The sequence below is a fragment of the Orbicella faveolata genome, unplaced genomic scaffold (assembly GCF_042242905.1).
Source record: "Orbicella faveolata isolate gen_17 unplaced genomic scaffold, um_ofav_v1 contig_2, whole genome shotgun sequence".
Classification (NCBI taxonomy): Eukaryota; Metazoa; Cnidaria; class Anthozoa; order Scleractinia; family Merulinidae; genus Orbicella; species Orbicella faveolata.
This window is the reverse complement of record NW_028301547.1, coordinates 7,537,203-7,552,500: the sequence shown is the minus strand read 5'-3', so window position 1 is coordinate 7,552,500 and position 15,298 is coordinate 7,537,203. Positions and strand designations below refer to the sequence as shown.

Genomic DNA, 15,298 nt, shown 5'->3' with positions numbered 1-15,298 from the left:
GAAAAAAGAAAAAAAAAAGATTATGTCCACGTTAACATGTGTGGTTCATACCTGATAACATTGACAAAAAAATAAAGCGCCGACCCACATCACGTGAAACAGGGCGTTGGCAAAACCCCACGTGATCCAAGGTGCACAGCGTAAGCTGTGAGTGATGGCATTCCAGACCCCTTCAGGGTAGGGACCGCAGGCCATGACGTAATCTGAAACAAAAAGCAATGGACATTACAAGTGTGGATATCATGAAGCAATGAAAGCAAAATGTAGAGCGATTTCCAACGATTTTTGACGTATTTGATCCCAGTTTTGTCTATTCAGTTTTGATCCGGGTTAAGACCCCAAACCACCCTTTCACTATTCATAGTAAACATATCGGGGCTTTTTTTCTTGAACAATCAATACAAAATCAAATTTTAGCGTACTTTTCCAGCATTTACTAATTGTTACAAGTTTCACCAGTTTTTCCGAGTTCTGACTTGGCCCGTTCCGACCTCCCTCTTCGCTCCCTCTACACGCCTTTTTCTCTGCCTCTCTCTCTCCTTATCTCCTCCGCTACTTCCCTCCCTCCTCCCTTCTCTCCCTCTATACACTCCTTTCTACCTATCTACCCCTCCCCTTCCTTCCTTGCTCCTTCCCCCCCATCTCACTTATTCGATTTGTTTATTTTGCCTGTAACAGCCACTCTAAAGAGAACGAGCAAGGTGTGCACTAAAGGTAAAAAGTTTAAAATTACAGAAACAAATACACTTACAGACGACACCTCCATAGATATACCAGAGAATCATACCAAACAGGAAAAACAGGTACCAAAAGAAGTACAGATGGTTTCCAACACCTGTTTAGAACAAGATTAACAGGACTGTCAGATCCATATCAACTAAGTATACTCTTTCTGTAAATTAATTCCACACCTCCCTCTTAATGCTAGCAGCTGCGGTGTAAACAATTGAGGAGCACTGGAAGAGTATGTTGTATGACATCTCAAGGTGGTGGTGGTGGGGGAGGGATATTTTTATTACTCCACCCAAAAGAAGATATTTCAGCAGTGTCATGCAAGGCTTTGAAATTTTGGCCCGGTTGAGGGCAGTTTCTACCATGGCAAAAAGAAAGAACATTTAGTGGCATCTATTAGGAAGAATTATACCAATTACAATTACCAAAATGATATACACGTACCTTACTCTGACTAATAAAGTTTATAAAGTTTATAAAGTTTCAGAGCTGACGTGAGAAATTATCTTGACAGATGATGAACACCTTTATTCAAACAAGTCAAGTATTTGAAAGAAAGCTAACAAGATGATTGTCCAAATGGGTTTCTGAAATAAGTAGAACCTATGAAACTAATGCGTACAGATAGTTTTGTTGAAACGTCTCCCTTGCTCTAGCGCATTTCAAAATACACCAATGGTGAATTCAGTTCACGTACCCACACAATTTTCCACCCAGGGACAGTGATGATCAAACTTTGCTACACATCGATCACAAACAGAACAATGTTTTGATCGGATAGGTTTCCGTAACTGCAAGAGAAACGACAACTGTGGTTACCTTCAAATCAAGGCAACAAAATACAGCGGAACCCCGTTAATACGGTGACCAACGGAATTTGGCCATGTTAACGGGGTGGCCGTATCAACGGCGTAGGATCAAACTTCATGACTGGACTGACCTCAATTGAGTGACGTCTTACCAGATATACCACAATTGCACTTCTAAGCAATTGTTCTTTAATAAGCGTCCAAAATGCTGATATAATTTTTAAAAAATTGAAACTTAAAACAGTGTATGAAATATTAATGGAACCTAACTGTTTTGAGTGGCCGTATAAACGAGGTAAAATCATAACTTTTAGGATTAAACAGGTTGTGATTTCAGGATGTTGCCGTTGGTCGTATTAACGGAATGGCCGCATTAACAAGGTTTTCTTATAAGAAAATGTATGTGCGTTTCGCCGGGACAAAAAAAAGTGGCCGCAATAACGAGGTGACCGTATTAACGAGTTGACCGTAAGGTGGAGTTCCACCGTAATTTATTAATAATTAACAAAAATCGTTTATCCATAACACTCATACACTTCATACTTATCGTCTAAGTCAGTGTAACATGTTTTAGTTTCGATTTACTTTAATACAAATGCAGCCTGATGTTGACCGTGTAATGTTATAGCACTGTGTAATATTGTTTGTAACATTAATAACTGCAAATATTATCAAATAGTAAAGCTTCCAGTTATACTCACAAGACAAGTTGAACAGAATTTTGTGAAGTCAAACGAGTTCTTTTCTACGAGTTCTATAATGGTCTGAGGAGAAAAACAAAATAACACGCAATCTTGATTGTAAATTAATTCAACTTAATTTGGCCAATATTCAGCCATTTTGACCGAACAAGCTTGGTCAATAAAGAATTTATTATATGGCTTTAAGGGAAATTTATCTTGCAGGACACATCAGGTAGTACCGCGCGAAAAAGATAGCGCCATCGTGCGCGCTAGGGTAACCAATCACAGCGCAGGATTTGCTCGAGGAGTTAGCCATATAATAACTCACATTACTGCTTGTGAATTAACTTTAGCTACAAAACTTCCACAATTCTGTGATAATAATTTCGATAAGGTGATAGTATGCTAAGTACTACATTCAAGAACAGGATAACCGCGAGCGCGAAATAGAGCGGCGAGACGAGACTCCTTCCCGCCGGGTCGCTTTGCTCTTCGCCGCTCGCGCGCGTGACTCAAAGGTGAGCCTGTTCGCAGGCTAGAACAGGAAAGAGCTTGACAGATTTAAAATAACCCCTGGAGACTTTACCAAAATCATGTTGAACAGGGTTGTACCTTGCGTTGTTCAGCTGATGTAGCATGAAGGTAACCTGGATCTGTTTTCCACGCCTTGTAGAAACAGTAATACAGGCCAACAGTGTTGACAAAGAAAGATGCTAGAATGAACGGAGTATTTACATGTAGGAAATCGTCAAGGAAAATGTCTCATTCATTCACATCTGTAAAATCATGTTTGAAATGGTGACTGAAATTTTCATCAGAAACCTTAAGTAGAGCAGAAAATGTTTTAACAACCTCACCACTCACTTTGGCATAAATCTGAGTTTTAAATTATCAAAAAGGTTTCAGTGATTATTTACAACAAAATTCAAGCTGTTTATTTTAAATTTTATTTTGCTATTACCATAGACTGGTTTTAACCTCTTTTAAATTTACTAATTAGTGAAAAATTTTAAAAAATTAACATTTTACCAATTTAGTTTAACTGTTATTTCCTACTTGCCTATCTTTACATTAATCAGTAATTATTTTTATCATAGTTATGATTTTATAGAGATCAATTTATTTATTCAGAATTCCTTTGCAAATGTAGGAATTACTTGCAGTTGCTTCAGGCTACAGAAGTGTGAAGGCACAACGGCCACGCCTTCTGGTTAGAGCGCTCAACTCTGGATCGTGTGGTCCAGGTTCAAGCCCTGGCCGGGGTCATTGCATTGTGTGCTTCGACAAGACACTGTCTCTCACAGTGCCTCTCTCCACCCAGGTGTATAAATTGGAACCAGTGAATTTATTACTGGGCAGGGGGGGGGGGGTAATCACGTGATGACTAGCATCTACTATCACGGTGCCTCTTTCCACCCCATTGTATAAATGGGTGCTGGTGAATTTAATACTGGGGGGGGGGGGGGGGGGGAGGTAATCATGTGACGGACTAGCATCCCACCCAGGACAGAGGGAGTAGAAATACTCCTAGTGGCTTAGTGCTACAGAAAACAGGATATGCTCTGGCTGTATGAGCCTCTTGGCCCAGCAGAGACTTAACCTTACAGAAGCCATAGTTTGACATTAAATGAAAAACTAGGCTACAAAAAGCATTCTTTTTTCAACTTAAATGACTGGTAGATATAGACTCATAACATAAAAGGATATAGGGCCAGAAAAAAAGAAACCAGGTTGTATACTTGTAGACTTTAGTAGCTAAATAGACACCCAGGGGTATAAGGCTTGAGAAACGAGCCCCTTTAAAAATTCTGCAAACAGAAAAGGCGGTTATTTAAATTGTCTACATGTATTTCAACCATTATACATGTGGTGTGTACTGTATATTTAATATTGAACTAAGGGTAGGAAGAAGGGTGGTGGTGTAATGCAAACAGGATAGGCCCATTTAACCAAACCATGACAGTCCTACTTATACAATGTTTTCTACTGTACAATTACTTCTTAAATTAATAATATATACTAAGTTTTTTAAGTCAAACATTGCAAAATTAATGGTTAGTTCATAATACACAACAAAGAATTAGCAAACTTTCAATGCCTTTGGCTTGATGTCACGGTGGTCAATTTATAGTTAGCAGTTTGGTTGTGTGTTAGCATGTTATGAGTTAGTTCCCCATATTGGGGACGAATAAAGTATGTATGGAAAAATAAAGTATGTATGTACGTATGCATATGTATGTATTGCAGTTTAGTATCAGTTTTTAGGTTTTCTAAGTGTCAATTTTGTCACAAACCAAACAGAAGGTAAGATAAAATTAATAAGAAGGATTATTTTGAACATAAATGGATATTTAGCCCTGGCCAGAAATCAAATCAATATGTAGATAGATTAAATACATAAGTAACCAAAGAAATAATTTAGATTGTTTCGCTCTTTGTAATCACGAAGTTAGTCATTCATTTATTTTTTGTGTCCTTTGTTCTTGTTGCCTTTTTTCCCGCGTAGTTTTCTTTTTTGTCACTTGTAGTATAACTTAAGCTACTGATGCAAACTTAGTAGCCATTTATTAATTTTTAGCCGTATTTTTTTCTTTTACAAATTGATGTAAGCCATTGAATGGAAATAAAAATGTGAAAAAAAAAATTTTAAAAAATTAAAAAAGAAAACAGACTTCTCTAATCATTTTAGCAATGCTGATTCTTTTACTTGACAAAACAACTTTGGAAAGGATATAATTCAAATAAACTGTAAGAATGTTGTAGTAAAGATAAGCTTTGGTGGCAAGTGTCCAGCCGAACACGACAAGACTACCTGAAGAATAGATTAATGTGAACCATCTGCGAGTAAACAATAGCAATCAAACTGTTAGTTGAAGGCTGGGTTAAATTACTGCTCTTCCCTCAATTTAAAGCAGCTACCCCACAGTTCTTTCCACTCTACCTGTAGCAAAAAAGGGTGTTCAATTTGGTGACTAGCTCTGGAGAGAATTTGCTTCACATTACAATGGCTATCTGGAGGTTATGAGCTCAGATCCCATTTCGATCCCAGTCTTTTATCAGGCCTCTTTATAAATTCTTTTCTGCTGAATCTTGTATAATCGAGCTTCTGGAATCGGACACTAAGTCAAAGTCTTAACCACAGCCAAACAAGACACTGCATTTTTAATCCCCTTCCAGCATGGACCTCGCCAAAGGGTACACTTTATCCAGTGGGTGTCTGCTTAATACAAGAGTCATTCACTATACTTCTCAAACTCATTAATAATTCATCAAGTTAAAACAAAGAAAATCACAACCGTAAAGGAGGTTTGGATACCTGGTCTTAATCAGCAAAGAGTTTCAATTGATGATTCACATCTCCATTTATTCCTTGGTTTTTGTGTCAATTGAGAAGATATATCAAACACTTGAGACAGTGATGTGGAGTATATATGAAATAATTCATATTTGAACTTTCATATATACTCCACATCATTTCACTCCTCGCAGGTAGACATGAACTCAATTAATTGACCTCGCTCCCAATGTGTGGCTTCATAGCTCAGTCGGTAGAGCATTGCACCGGTATTTTGCGGAGGTCACAGGTTCGAATCCCGTTGAAGCCCTGATTTTTTTCAGGCTTCTTCTTTCCAATTGCTGAAATTGGAAAATTTACTGCGATGATCATTCTTCACTTTCCCTCAAGACAGTGTTTCATCGGCTATCAAAAGACCTCGAATTTTGTCAAAATAATCCACTGCGCATTGTATTTTCAACTCTCTTCTGGGTGTTTGGATATCTCGATGAAACAGTCTCTTGTGTTTGATATATTATGTCCAGCGAAAACTGCACCTAGCAGGAATCATTCCTGCACCTCAAAAAATACTCTCATTACTGTGGATGTCTGATGAGGTAAAAACCAAAAATTACTTCTAACAGTTGTATTAGAACTTACTGCATTGTATAGTATGCTATTATTCCTACAGCAACCATAAGAGGAAGAGACATGAGCGACGAAGCTGAATACTCTAAAATTGCACCAATTGCAAATATCACAAAGAACGGCAGACCAATCTGAACATAACGCAGAACAGTCTAGAAAAAGTCGGAAATAAGTTAGGTTAGCTATGATGTTGTACCCTGTAATACTATGAAGTAAATAAGCCAGTAGAAAAAGTTAGCTCTTGGCTGCTTGAGGCATCACTGACAACACAAATGCTTCTCTCAAGATCTCCCAAGTGAAATCCTTTTACAGCACTATGTAGCCTCAGAACATCAAACAAACAGTCATGCGGCATGCAATATTTGACATCATCTGCCACTGCTAGGGCAGTGAGACAGTTTGATGGCACAAGCTCTGCATTTGATTCTGTTCTTTAGTTAAAAATTTCTTTCCAGGCTTATACTAATTAATATCTTCTTGATGCACATCATTGGGCTAGCTAAAATAGCATGCTAAAGACAGGCAGGTGTATTAAAGAATAATATTTACCAGCCACAACATTTAAAGGTTGATTATAATACACTGATTTTGTTTTAATTAATAAATTCATAAAGAAATGTTAATTTATGATTGTAATTGAAAAATCTAGACTGTCATCAAAAAGTCAGTTCTATTTGCCAGCCCACCTTGTCCTTTGTCAAGGATTGTAAAAATGCTGGTTTTCCTTCTCCCTTATCTCTTGCTAACAAATCCATTTGCACCACTATCCATTTGCTTTTCTTTTGTGTTGCTAAGTCATATGCAGACTGGCCCTGTTGAGGGATATCACCAGGGTAATAAGTAACAATTATTCCATCAACTGATCATTACATTTTATGATACTACTGTAATTTTAGTTAATTAACAATGAAAAGCCCCATTGGGGAGTGTTAATAAAATTTGTATAATTGTAATATTTCCTGTACCTCAGCATTCAATGCGTCCATACTAGCACCAGCTTTCAGAAGAATTCTTATGATATTGTGGTTATTTGACATCACTGCCCAATGCAAAGCTGTTCAAAAAAAGGTCCATCAGTGACAATTGAGTCGCATTTTTACAAAAATTAAAATATCAATTCTCCTTAATAATAAGTGCTGTCGATAAGGGCTGTAACCCATAACACCCACTACGGCTGGGCATGTTTTATGCGCCCCTGATGTTACAGGTGAACTTGCCTGTAGTGGACACAACAATGTTTTTCTTCTTCCTCAGTTCCTTGCCTGCAGGTGACGTGGTGGCAATTTACAATTCACCCAGAAAGTTTGTTATGGGTGTGAAGATCAAGGCTACGGGTGAATCAAAGCTTATGACAGCCCTGCTAATTGTTATGACCTTTAAACTTAATTGCACTTTTAAGACACAAATCTGTATTCAGCCCTGGTCAATTGCTTCCAAAATTTTCCGTTTCCTTGGCACCTTAGCTTTGATATTGTGCATGTAAGGAGGCATCACATACTCATCAAACTATCTAAAAGGTGAAAATGTTGTATTTTACCTGTGTTTTTATGAAATTTGTCTGCCAATGGCACTGATGCATTCATTGTTAAGAGCATTCTTGTAAGTTCCAATCTAAAAGAACACCAAACATAATCTTATGCTTAAGTTACTGCAAAAAAAGTTTAGTCTAAGCCTTCATGCTTGTTACATCCAATCTCTGGTAAATGTGGAACCATGGTAAAATATGTTCAACAAAAACAGCAATGTTGAAGAGTTTTTTTTAAATGTGCTATATACTACACGTAGGCCATATGTGAGCCATTTGATTAACAGTGAAAATGATAAATGTTCAAAGTTTGAAATGGAACATGCACTGTGCAATTAATGAATTTTATAACATGGTTAGACATTGTGTAGTGCCAATGATTGTAATGAAGTCATCAGTTCAAAATTGAGTGTTATTTCGGCACTTATACCATTGAAGTCCAGACATTTTTAGGCCTTCATGTCCCTTTATCAGAGGGAATAGCTAAACTCTGATGACAGCTTTCCTAGAAAGCTTATGAATTTTCCACCTTACTGCCTTCAATGAACCAGGGTTCCACATAATAATTTTTCAAGTTTGGGTGTTAACAATTTATTTGGGTCAAGTCCCACTGCACTCACAAAATCATTAGAAATTTTCTACATATCTTGGCTCCACCATCTCTAAGGCACCTTTCCCAAGTTCATCAATTGCCGATGCATTTTTAATGTGGCTAGATGTAATTTAGGCAAAGTTTATATGGGGTGGTAAGTATCTCCACTGACTCTGTCAGTATGACGGTACCTGGTGGTTGCCTCTCTCAGGGTTGCTGTGGATGCTCTGCTCGAGACTCATATCTCGGCTTGGCCATTCCTAAGGTACCATTGGCAATGAGTTTAATCACATGTAGCTGACCTTATAGGGTTTTTGACCTGAGACACCCCACTGATCTGGAACACTGTGACAATTTGCTTTTATTATTTCAATCTTCACTCACCCAAAACATCTGTAAGCTGCCCACATGAGAGGAGACATTCCATTTCTATCAAGCTGGTCAACATCCTATTAATAGAACAAGAAGGTAATTTCTTTCATCAATAATGTCTTGCCTGGATGTTTTTAGCACCTTCATAGGGTACATAGTTTATAAACATGTTCTGTATAAATAATTTCCACAACAAAATTGTTTAGTAAATTACCTAGCATATTCATCTGGAATTTAAAATGATTTTTGCCCTGTAATCCCTTTAATTTTTTCTTCTTCTTAACTATCCAAATATGCAATGCCCTGAACTGTGATGTGACGTGATGAGATGTCATGTGACACCATGTTTGAGTTTGTAGCACACTTTGTTCAAAGAGTGTTACAACTGTCTTGTTTACTTTCAGTAGTTGAATTAAATTAAAATTTTCATAATTACAATTGCAAAAACAACAATATATAGGTAGATTACTGACAGTACTTTATAAAAATGGCACATGGCATACCATTCCTTTAGAAATTAAATATGCAACAGCTCCCATCTGACTGTGTTGTACAGCAACATGTAAACAACTGCAACCTTAATTAAAAACAAAAAAAGTGTTGTGTTCTACAAAAACACATTCATTTGATAATTCCCCTTGTAACCCTAAAATCTCAGCAGCTCAGTGGTTTCAGTCCAAGTTTGTAACTTCAGTTTCTATAACACCAAAACAACTTTTATTAATAGTCACAGAATTTGTTCATTGAGGGTCACCTCTTCCAGAGGAGGGGAAGTATATGTGTACACTGTACTTGTGTGTAAAAATACCCCTAGTGATTCAATGCTACTTAAACCAGAGATAAGTGCCAGTATCTTGGGCCACCAAGCTGTAACACAGACTTACTACCTCTTTAAGTTACCTAACAAATCACCCATGTCCATTTAAACAGTTTACCTATGAGGAAAGACTCACAGAAGCACTGTGATAATAAAGTGTCTTTCCTGAGAACACAACACAGTGACACTTAGTGAAGAATCACACCTACAGTGATGTGAGTACTGTGCTGTCCACTAGGGCTCCGTTGTTCAAAGGGTGGATGATGCTATCTCCCAGATAAACTGCTATCCACCAATCAATGAGTTTCGACAAAATAAACCATGCTATCCAATGGATAGTGATCTTTCAGATTGACAGCATTATCCATGCTTTTAGCCACTGCATGTAGGCCCAGGTATAAATTGTACGCATTAGCTGAGTTTGTTTTGTTAGCTGTCCATCCACTTGACAGTGATGTATCTGACAGACAGTGGTTCCACCCTTTGGACATCTTGAGGGCCTGATGGGTCATGACTGATATCTATCCACATCAGTCTCGTGATAAAAACCTGAACCAGTCCACTGGTTATCATATCAAGCCTGCAAATAATTTTTGTCTATAAGCAGGTCATTTGTCAGGCCAAAGACAAGTTTTGACCTGACAAAAAGCCAGTCTGGTCGGACAATTTTTTTTCTGTTGTTAGAAATTAAAAATAAGAGACATTTGAGACATTTTGGTATGTCAGTGTAGACCCTTTGCCAAAATGATGGTTGCAAATTCGAATTGCTTAAACACGAAGCTTGAATGGTAGCGCTGATTTGGCGTGTTTACAATTCGACGTGACATTTGAGACGATGCACTGCGCGCGATAGAGTTATTCTCAGAAATGGAATAAAAACGAAACTGTGACAGCAAAGCTTTTTTCCGTAGTATTGTGTGGCAATATAATAAAATAACTTGCTTCATATTCGGTCACAAATTTCCAGTTAAAATATTTTTCGTTTAGCAGAAAAGCCCAGTCAGACTGTCCGACCAGACTAAGCTTTTATCTGTCAAAACCTCAAATTTACCGGACAATTGTCCGATGAGCGACTGTTATTTGTAGGCTTGCATATTGCAAATTTTTAAAATTCTCAGTTTCCATAACAGTACTATAAAACTCTCCAATTATTTCTCTTCCTTGATGCACTTAAAATATGATAAATTTCTAAGGGCTTGTTGAACTCCTAACAGTACCTTCAATGTCAAGTGATGATGGGTCTGCTCCATGTTTCATAAGAAAAACAATCATTTCAAGGTGGCCTTGCCTAAAAAAAGTCAACATATACAGAATATAATTCTTGACTTGTATTTACCTTATTTCAATCAATGACGACTTTGTTGGTTTAGGTCACAAACTAAAAGCTCCTGGACATTTTTTCAGTTTATGCAGGTAATCAGAATGCTTTATTCTGGTTCACTATTTTCTATTAGTGTTAGACCAGAAAAGTTTCTACATGTACAGTCTTTTATTAAAGCACAAATTCATGTTTTAAATCTTTTACCAGCGCAGCTGGCTCAGGAACACAATGGGGCAATATTGACCATCTGTCAATTTCAGACAGACATTGCTTTGCTTGATCCATTCTGTCAAAACCTGGAGCAAATATTTTCCTAGGGTACAATTCTCACGCTGAATTTTAAACGTTACTGTTCACTCCTCTCTTTCGTTATCATCTAACGTTCCCATCTCTCCTTGTGGAGAATGGGACCATCAATCCATCTCCTTTAAGCAACTTGGTCCTTTGCCGCCACCTCTGCCTCCCTCCACGTCTTGAATCAGAGATGTTCTCTCTCCTTGTTCATTCCTCTCTTCATATAGCAACAAAATTTACAATTACACCAACTTCTCACCTTACAGCCCAGTGAAGTGGTGTTGCATTTAAAATACCACCTTTCTGGTCCACAACAGCTCCCTTTGAAACAAAATACCTAATAAAGGAAATAAATACAGATTTATTACTATAAAGAACAGTCGAGAGTGTCAAGTAATTTAAGATTAAGCTTAAATGCCCTCTTAAAAAACAACCTTATATGTTACTTTCAGATTAACATTACATCTTATCTTGTACTTTAATTGTAGTTATTAACAAAGACAACAGTACTTACTCAGCAATTCGTATTCTATTGTTGATTGCTGCCCAGTGTAATGCAGAGACATTTTCTTTGTCTAGTGTGTTTACATCCACACCCTCTTTGTCAACCAGTTCAAGACACCTATCAAAGATGCCATACTGTGTGGCCCTGACCAGGTCAAACTGACTGTAATCCGGCTGGTGGTATGTGGGACTGTACTGGCCATATGGGTTTTCTGGTTGTGTTGGATATGGTTTACTTTCCATAGCAGAACCCTAACAGAACAGATAATAGTTAAAAATATAAATTACAAATTCAATTGCTTTCCAATGGAGTGACAGGGGGTTTCACTGAGGGTTTTTGGGGCGGATACCAGATTTTTGAGAAGGGAGTTGGAGATACAGAATGCCGTCCTTACTCCTTTGCATGATTTCCTCTGATGTGTTGTATTTATTCGAAACAGGGAGTTAAAGAAGGAATCAAAGCTAATTTGTTGCACAGACAGATAATAAAGAGGGAACCATCACCTCAAACAGACGTCTAAATTAAATGTCAAGAAGTTTTATCATATATTTGCTTAAGCTTACTAAGTCTAATCCTATGCAGAATGCTATTTTCAAAAACCTCGAGCATATTTACATTACGACAAACAAGTATTGCCTTACATGTCTTCTACGAAAATGTTATTCGCAGACTCCACATTAAAAGCTTTATAGCCTATGAACTCAAACTTAACGTTAATTAAGTTAATTAAACTTCAAGTTTGAAGTTAAGCTTAAGCCTCCGATCCCAAAACAAATTAAGCTATTTAAAGGTTCCATCGTGTTTCACGCAGCAATTATCATAAATTCAATTGTACATGGACTGTAAATTAACAGAACCCTGTAAGCTTCCGAGTAATCACTACCTGCCTTTATTTCACGGCAGAGGAAATTAAGATTTCGCTTTAATTTGGCACGCTGCATGCAGCTGGCAAACTACGTACCGTACCAGATGTCGACTTAATGATTCGTTGACAAAATCGAAAACTAAGATATTCCCATGATACCACTGCTTATTTAAAAGTTTCTATATGACACTCTTCGTTTACTTTCGAAAAGGAAAGCCGATCACAGTACCTTCATCTCTGTTTTATCAAAGCTCGCTTGCACTCCATCGAACACGTCCGCCATTTTGTTTGCCAAACCTGCCCTTTCCAAATATGGCATTGTTCACCAAATATGGAAAATAGCGGTTGTTTTCAAAGAAGTCAAGCTCAAGTTGAAAACGTTCCATTTCAGACTTGCATTTGTTTGTTGGACGTACATTATAGATTTCCAGTCTTCAAACAAAATGGAAGATTCTCAGGTTTTTAGAAACACTAATTCGCAAACAGTGGAGGACAGAAAGTCGAAGATGGATCAACAATTGCAGCGTGCACAGCCGCCAAATTCGTCATTCCATAGGTAAGCTAAGCTGTAAGTCCAACGGTCGCATAACCCAAAAAATTTCAAACCCGGCCGGAGAGCAGAGAAAGCTTAACTTAACTCTTCACAGAAACTTAGTCAATCAGCACAATCTTTCTTTATATTTATGTAATTTTCTTTCTTTTTATTTGCAGAAAAAATCCTTCTTTTATGAGTCCAACAGACAACTTCTTTTCGCCTTGCACTCGAAAGCTGGCGTCAAAAAGGGGACTGCACCATCCCAACTTAATCGCACTGTACGTACAAATAAGTTTAAATTAGTAAAGCTTAATCTTAGCTTAAATTCAATTGTACTTCAGTTTCAAATTTTCTAGATTATGTATGCATTTGTCATAAAATATATCTAGTAGATGAATTTATCACCCCTTCGCCTACTTCGCCTTCCCTTTTCAACATTGGCTATTCACCATATCGATTATTATAAACTCAATTAAACTTACATATATTTATGATCCCTTTCCATATTCAACGATGTATAAAGTGGATCGTGTACTATAACTATACCGCCGTTCTTGTAATGGGACATTCCGTCTTTATCCGCACCACCACCCCCCTACCCCCAACAGTCGGAGGGCACCCTCTGGCACAGGGCCTCTTGAAAAAATATTTTCAAAGAAGCCGATAAAATTTTTAACCCCCTGAATACAAATTTCAAGGGTGATGACAACAAAAAACTAGGCTGTCAGAATCTGCTTTCCATAGGAGAGGGGAGGGGGAGGGTGCAGATAAAAAACTGAATGTCCCTATGAGAATGTATGTTAATTGCTGATTTTGCTACTGAAAACAATAACATCTGGCCTTGACCGGTCAGATTACAAGTACCAATTTTGCATTTCTTTCCAAATATTTTATTGGTCTACATTATGACAGAGTTGATTAAGAATTCAGCTGTCTCCTCATGTCACATGATTCTGGGTACTGGTATGTGACAGGAGGAGAAGGCTGAAATTCAGCATATATAAGAACCAAGCAACAATACCTGTCTTTGTTACTAAGGACATCCTTCACTCTGTATGGGTGTGAAGACCACATCATGATACTTAACAGCAGTTTTTTGCGAGACAGAAGCTCTCATTTCACTCATCTAATAACTGAAATTCTTACTTCTTACTCCAGGAGCCAACGACAACTGGGTAAAGCTCTTCAGAATGAAAGCAGCAATCAAGCCAGCAAGGAAAACAGGCCACACTAGTATTATTACAGGAATCCAGTTTATCCAGACAATAATTTCTTAGGGAAAATCACTGTTGAAGCAAATCGAATGAAGGAATCAACTTACTTACTTTCTAGCCTTAGCTTGCAGGAAGTTAGGTTTCCAAGAAATGTCAGACTGGTACATTTTTATTTTCTTCTGATAAGAATCTCTCAGCACTTTAAGTTGTGTGATTAATTCATGGATTTTTATATATTTATGTGACTTTTAAAACTAGTTAATTAGACAAAATGCTTTCAAACAAAAGTAGAGTTGCATGACTCACTGTACATTATGTAAATTAATAATAATTGTCGTCAAATAAGCAGGCACTGCACAATATCAAGTACGAAGGGTGTACCTATAAACACATGACTTTACAACAAATATTTAATGTTGCGATGAAATAAAATTCATGTAAATACTGACTGTTTTTAATGTGTACTGAATATTCACAACTCATAGGCCATGTTCAATATATCAAAATTAATTTGGCTCCATGGCTTGGGGGAATTAAAAAATAAATGAAATCGGATCAAGGTCGAGGTATAAATAATTAATTTCCCTTGTTAAGTTTCCCCAAGCCTCATACCCCAAACTAGAATTTTAATATATTGAAATAGCCTATTTGGTTTTAAGACTTTGAGATCTAGGAGAAAACCCCAACTGTTTGTAAGATTAATAAATTGATAATAAAATTACAGCAACCTGAGGAGAGTAATGGCTTGGATGGAAGAGGGCTTTGGGATTTCTGCGAGCTCTTAAGTCAAATGAAAAAAAAAAGCCAGAATGATATTCCATGCTTAATACAACTTATTTAAAAATGTAATTTCATTCTTTGGCCATGAGAACATGGTTATCATCAAAACAAGCAGCCAGCTTTAGACTTGCCTGCATTGACAAGACATCTTTGATCAGATAAATGGCAACCCTGATAGGGATGTGTTATAGACAATGAGGGCATGGCCAGTTGAAGATTTCACAGTTGTCAAGTTCTGGCTTTCTCCGTCAGGTAACGTTACATAGCCTTGCGTGACAGAGAGAGGGCCAGAAGTGGACTAGATTCATACAGACATCAGACCTTTTACCATC

At 37.4% G+C, this 15,298-nt stretch overlaps 1 protein-coding gene and 1 long non-coding RNA gene across 3 annotated transcripts in view; one reads left to right on the top strand and one right to left on the bottom strand.

Annotated features, from left to right (window-relative positions):
• The window catches only part of LOC110042856 (palmitoyltransferase ZDHHC17-like), a 16,806-nt gene extending 4,035 nt beyond the window's left edge, over window positions 1-12,771 (bottom strand). Inside the window, exons 1-16 of one of the 2 annotated variants that reach the window (XM_020748238.2) lie at window positions 12,667-12,771; window positions 11,582-11,823; window positions 11,327-11,404; window positions 10,670-10,740; window positions 9,139-9,212; window positions 8,648-8,712; window positions 7,684-7,757; window positions 7,112-7,200; window positions 6,833-6,958; window positions 6,159-6,298; window positions 4,959-5,062; window positions 2,837-2,961; window positions 2,243-2,305; window positions 1,430-1,523; window positions 752-835; window positions 52-203 (exon numbers count right to left, since the gene is read on the bottom strand). In XM_020748238.2, coding sequence (XP_020603897.2) covers window positions 52-203; window positions 752-835; window positions 1,430-1,523; window positions 2,243-2,305; window positions 2,837-2,961; window positions 4,959-5,062; window positions 6,159-6,298; window positions 6,833-6,958; window positions 7,112-7,200; window positions 7,684-7,757; window positions 8,648-8,712; window positions 9,139-9,212; window positions 10,670-10,740; window positions 11,327-11,404; window positions 11,582-11,823; window positions 12,667-12,756 — 1,671 coding nt within the window. In that variant the 5' untranslated portion in view covers window positions 12,757-12,771. Of the gene's footprint in view, window positions 1-51; window positions 204-751; window positions 836-1,429; window positions 1,524-2,242; window positions 2,306-2,836; window positions 2,962-3,931; window positions 4,033-4,958; window positions 5,063-6,158; window positions 6,299-6,832; window positions 6,959-7,111; window positions 7,201-7,683; window positions 7,758-8,647; window positions 8,713-9,138; window positions 9,213-10,669; window positions 10,741-11,326; window positions 11,405-11,581; window positions 11,824-12,666 lie in introns of both variants that reach the window. The other variant, XM_020748239.2, reaches the window with a different exon arrangement.
• Window positions 12,772-12,781: 10 nt separating this feature from the next.
• LOC149111772 (uncharacterized) lies at window positions 12,782-14,634 on the top strand. Its single transcript, XR_016207128.1, has 3 exons — window positions 12,782-12,993; window positions 13,149-13,250; window positions 14,131-14,634. It is a non-coding gene; the product is annotated as an uncharacterized LOC149111772 (long non-coding RNA).
• Window positions 14,635-15,298: the final 664 nt, after the last annotated feature.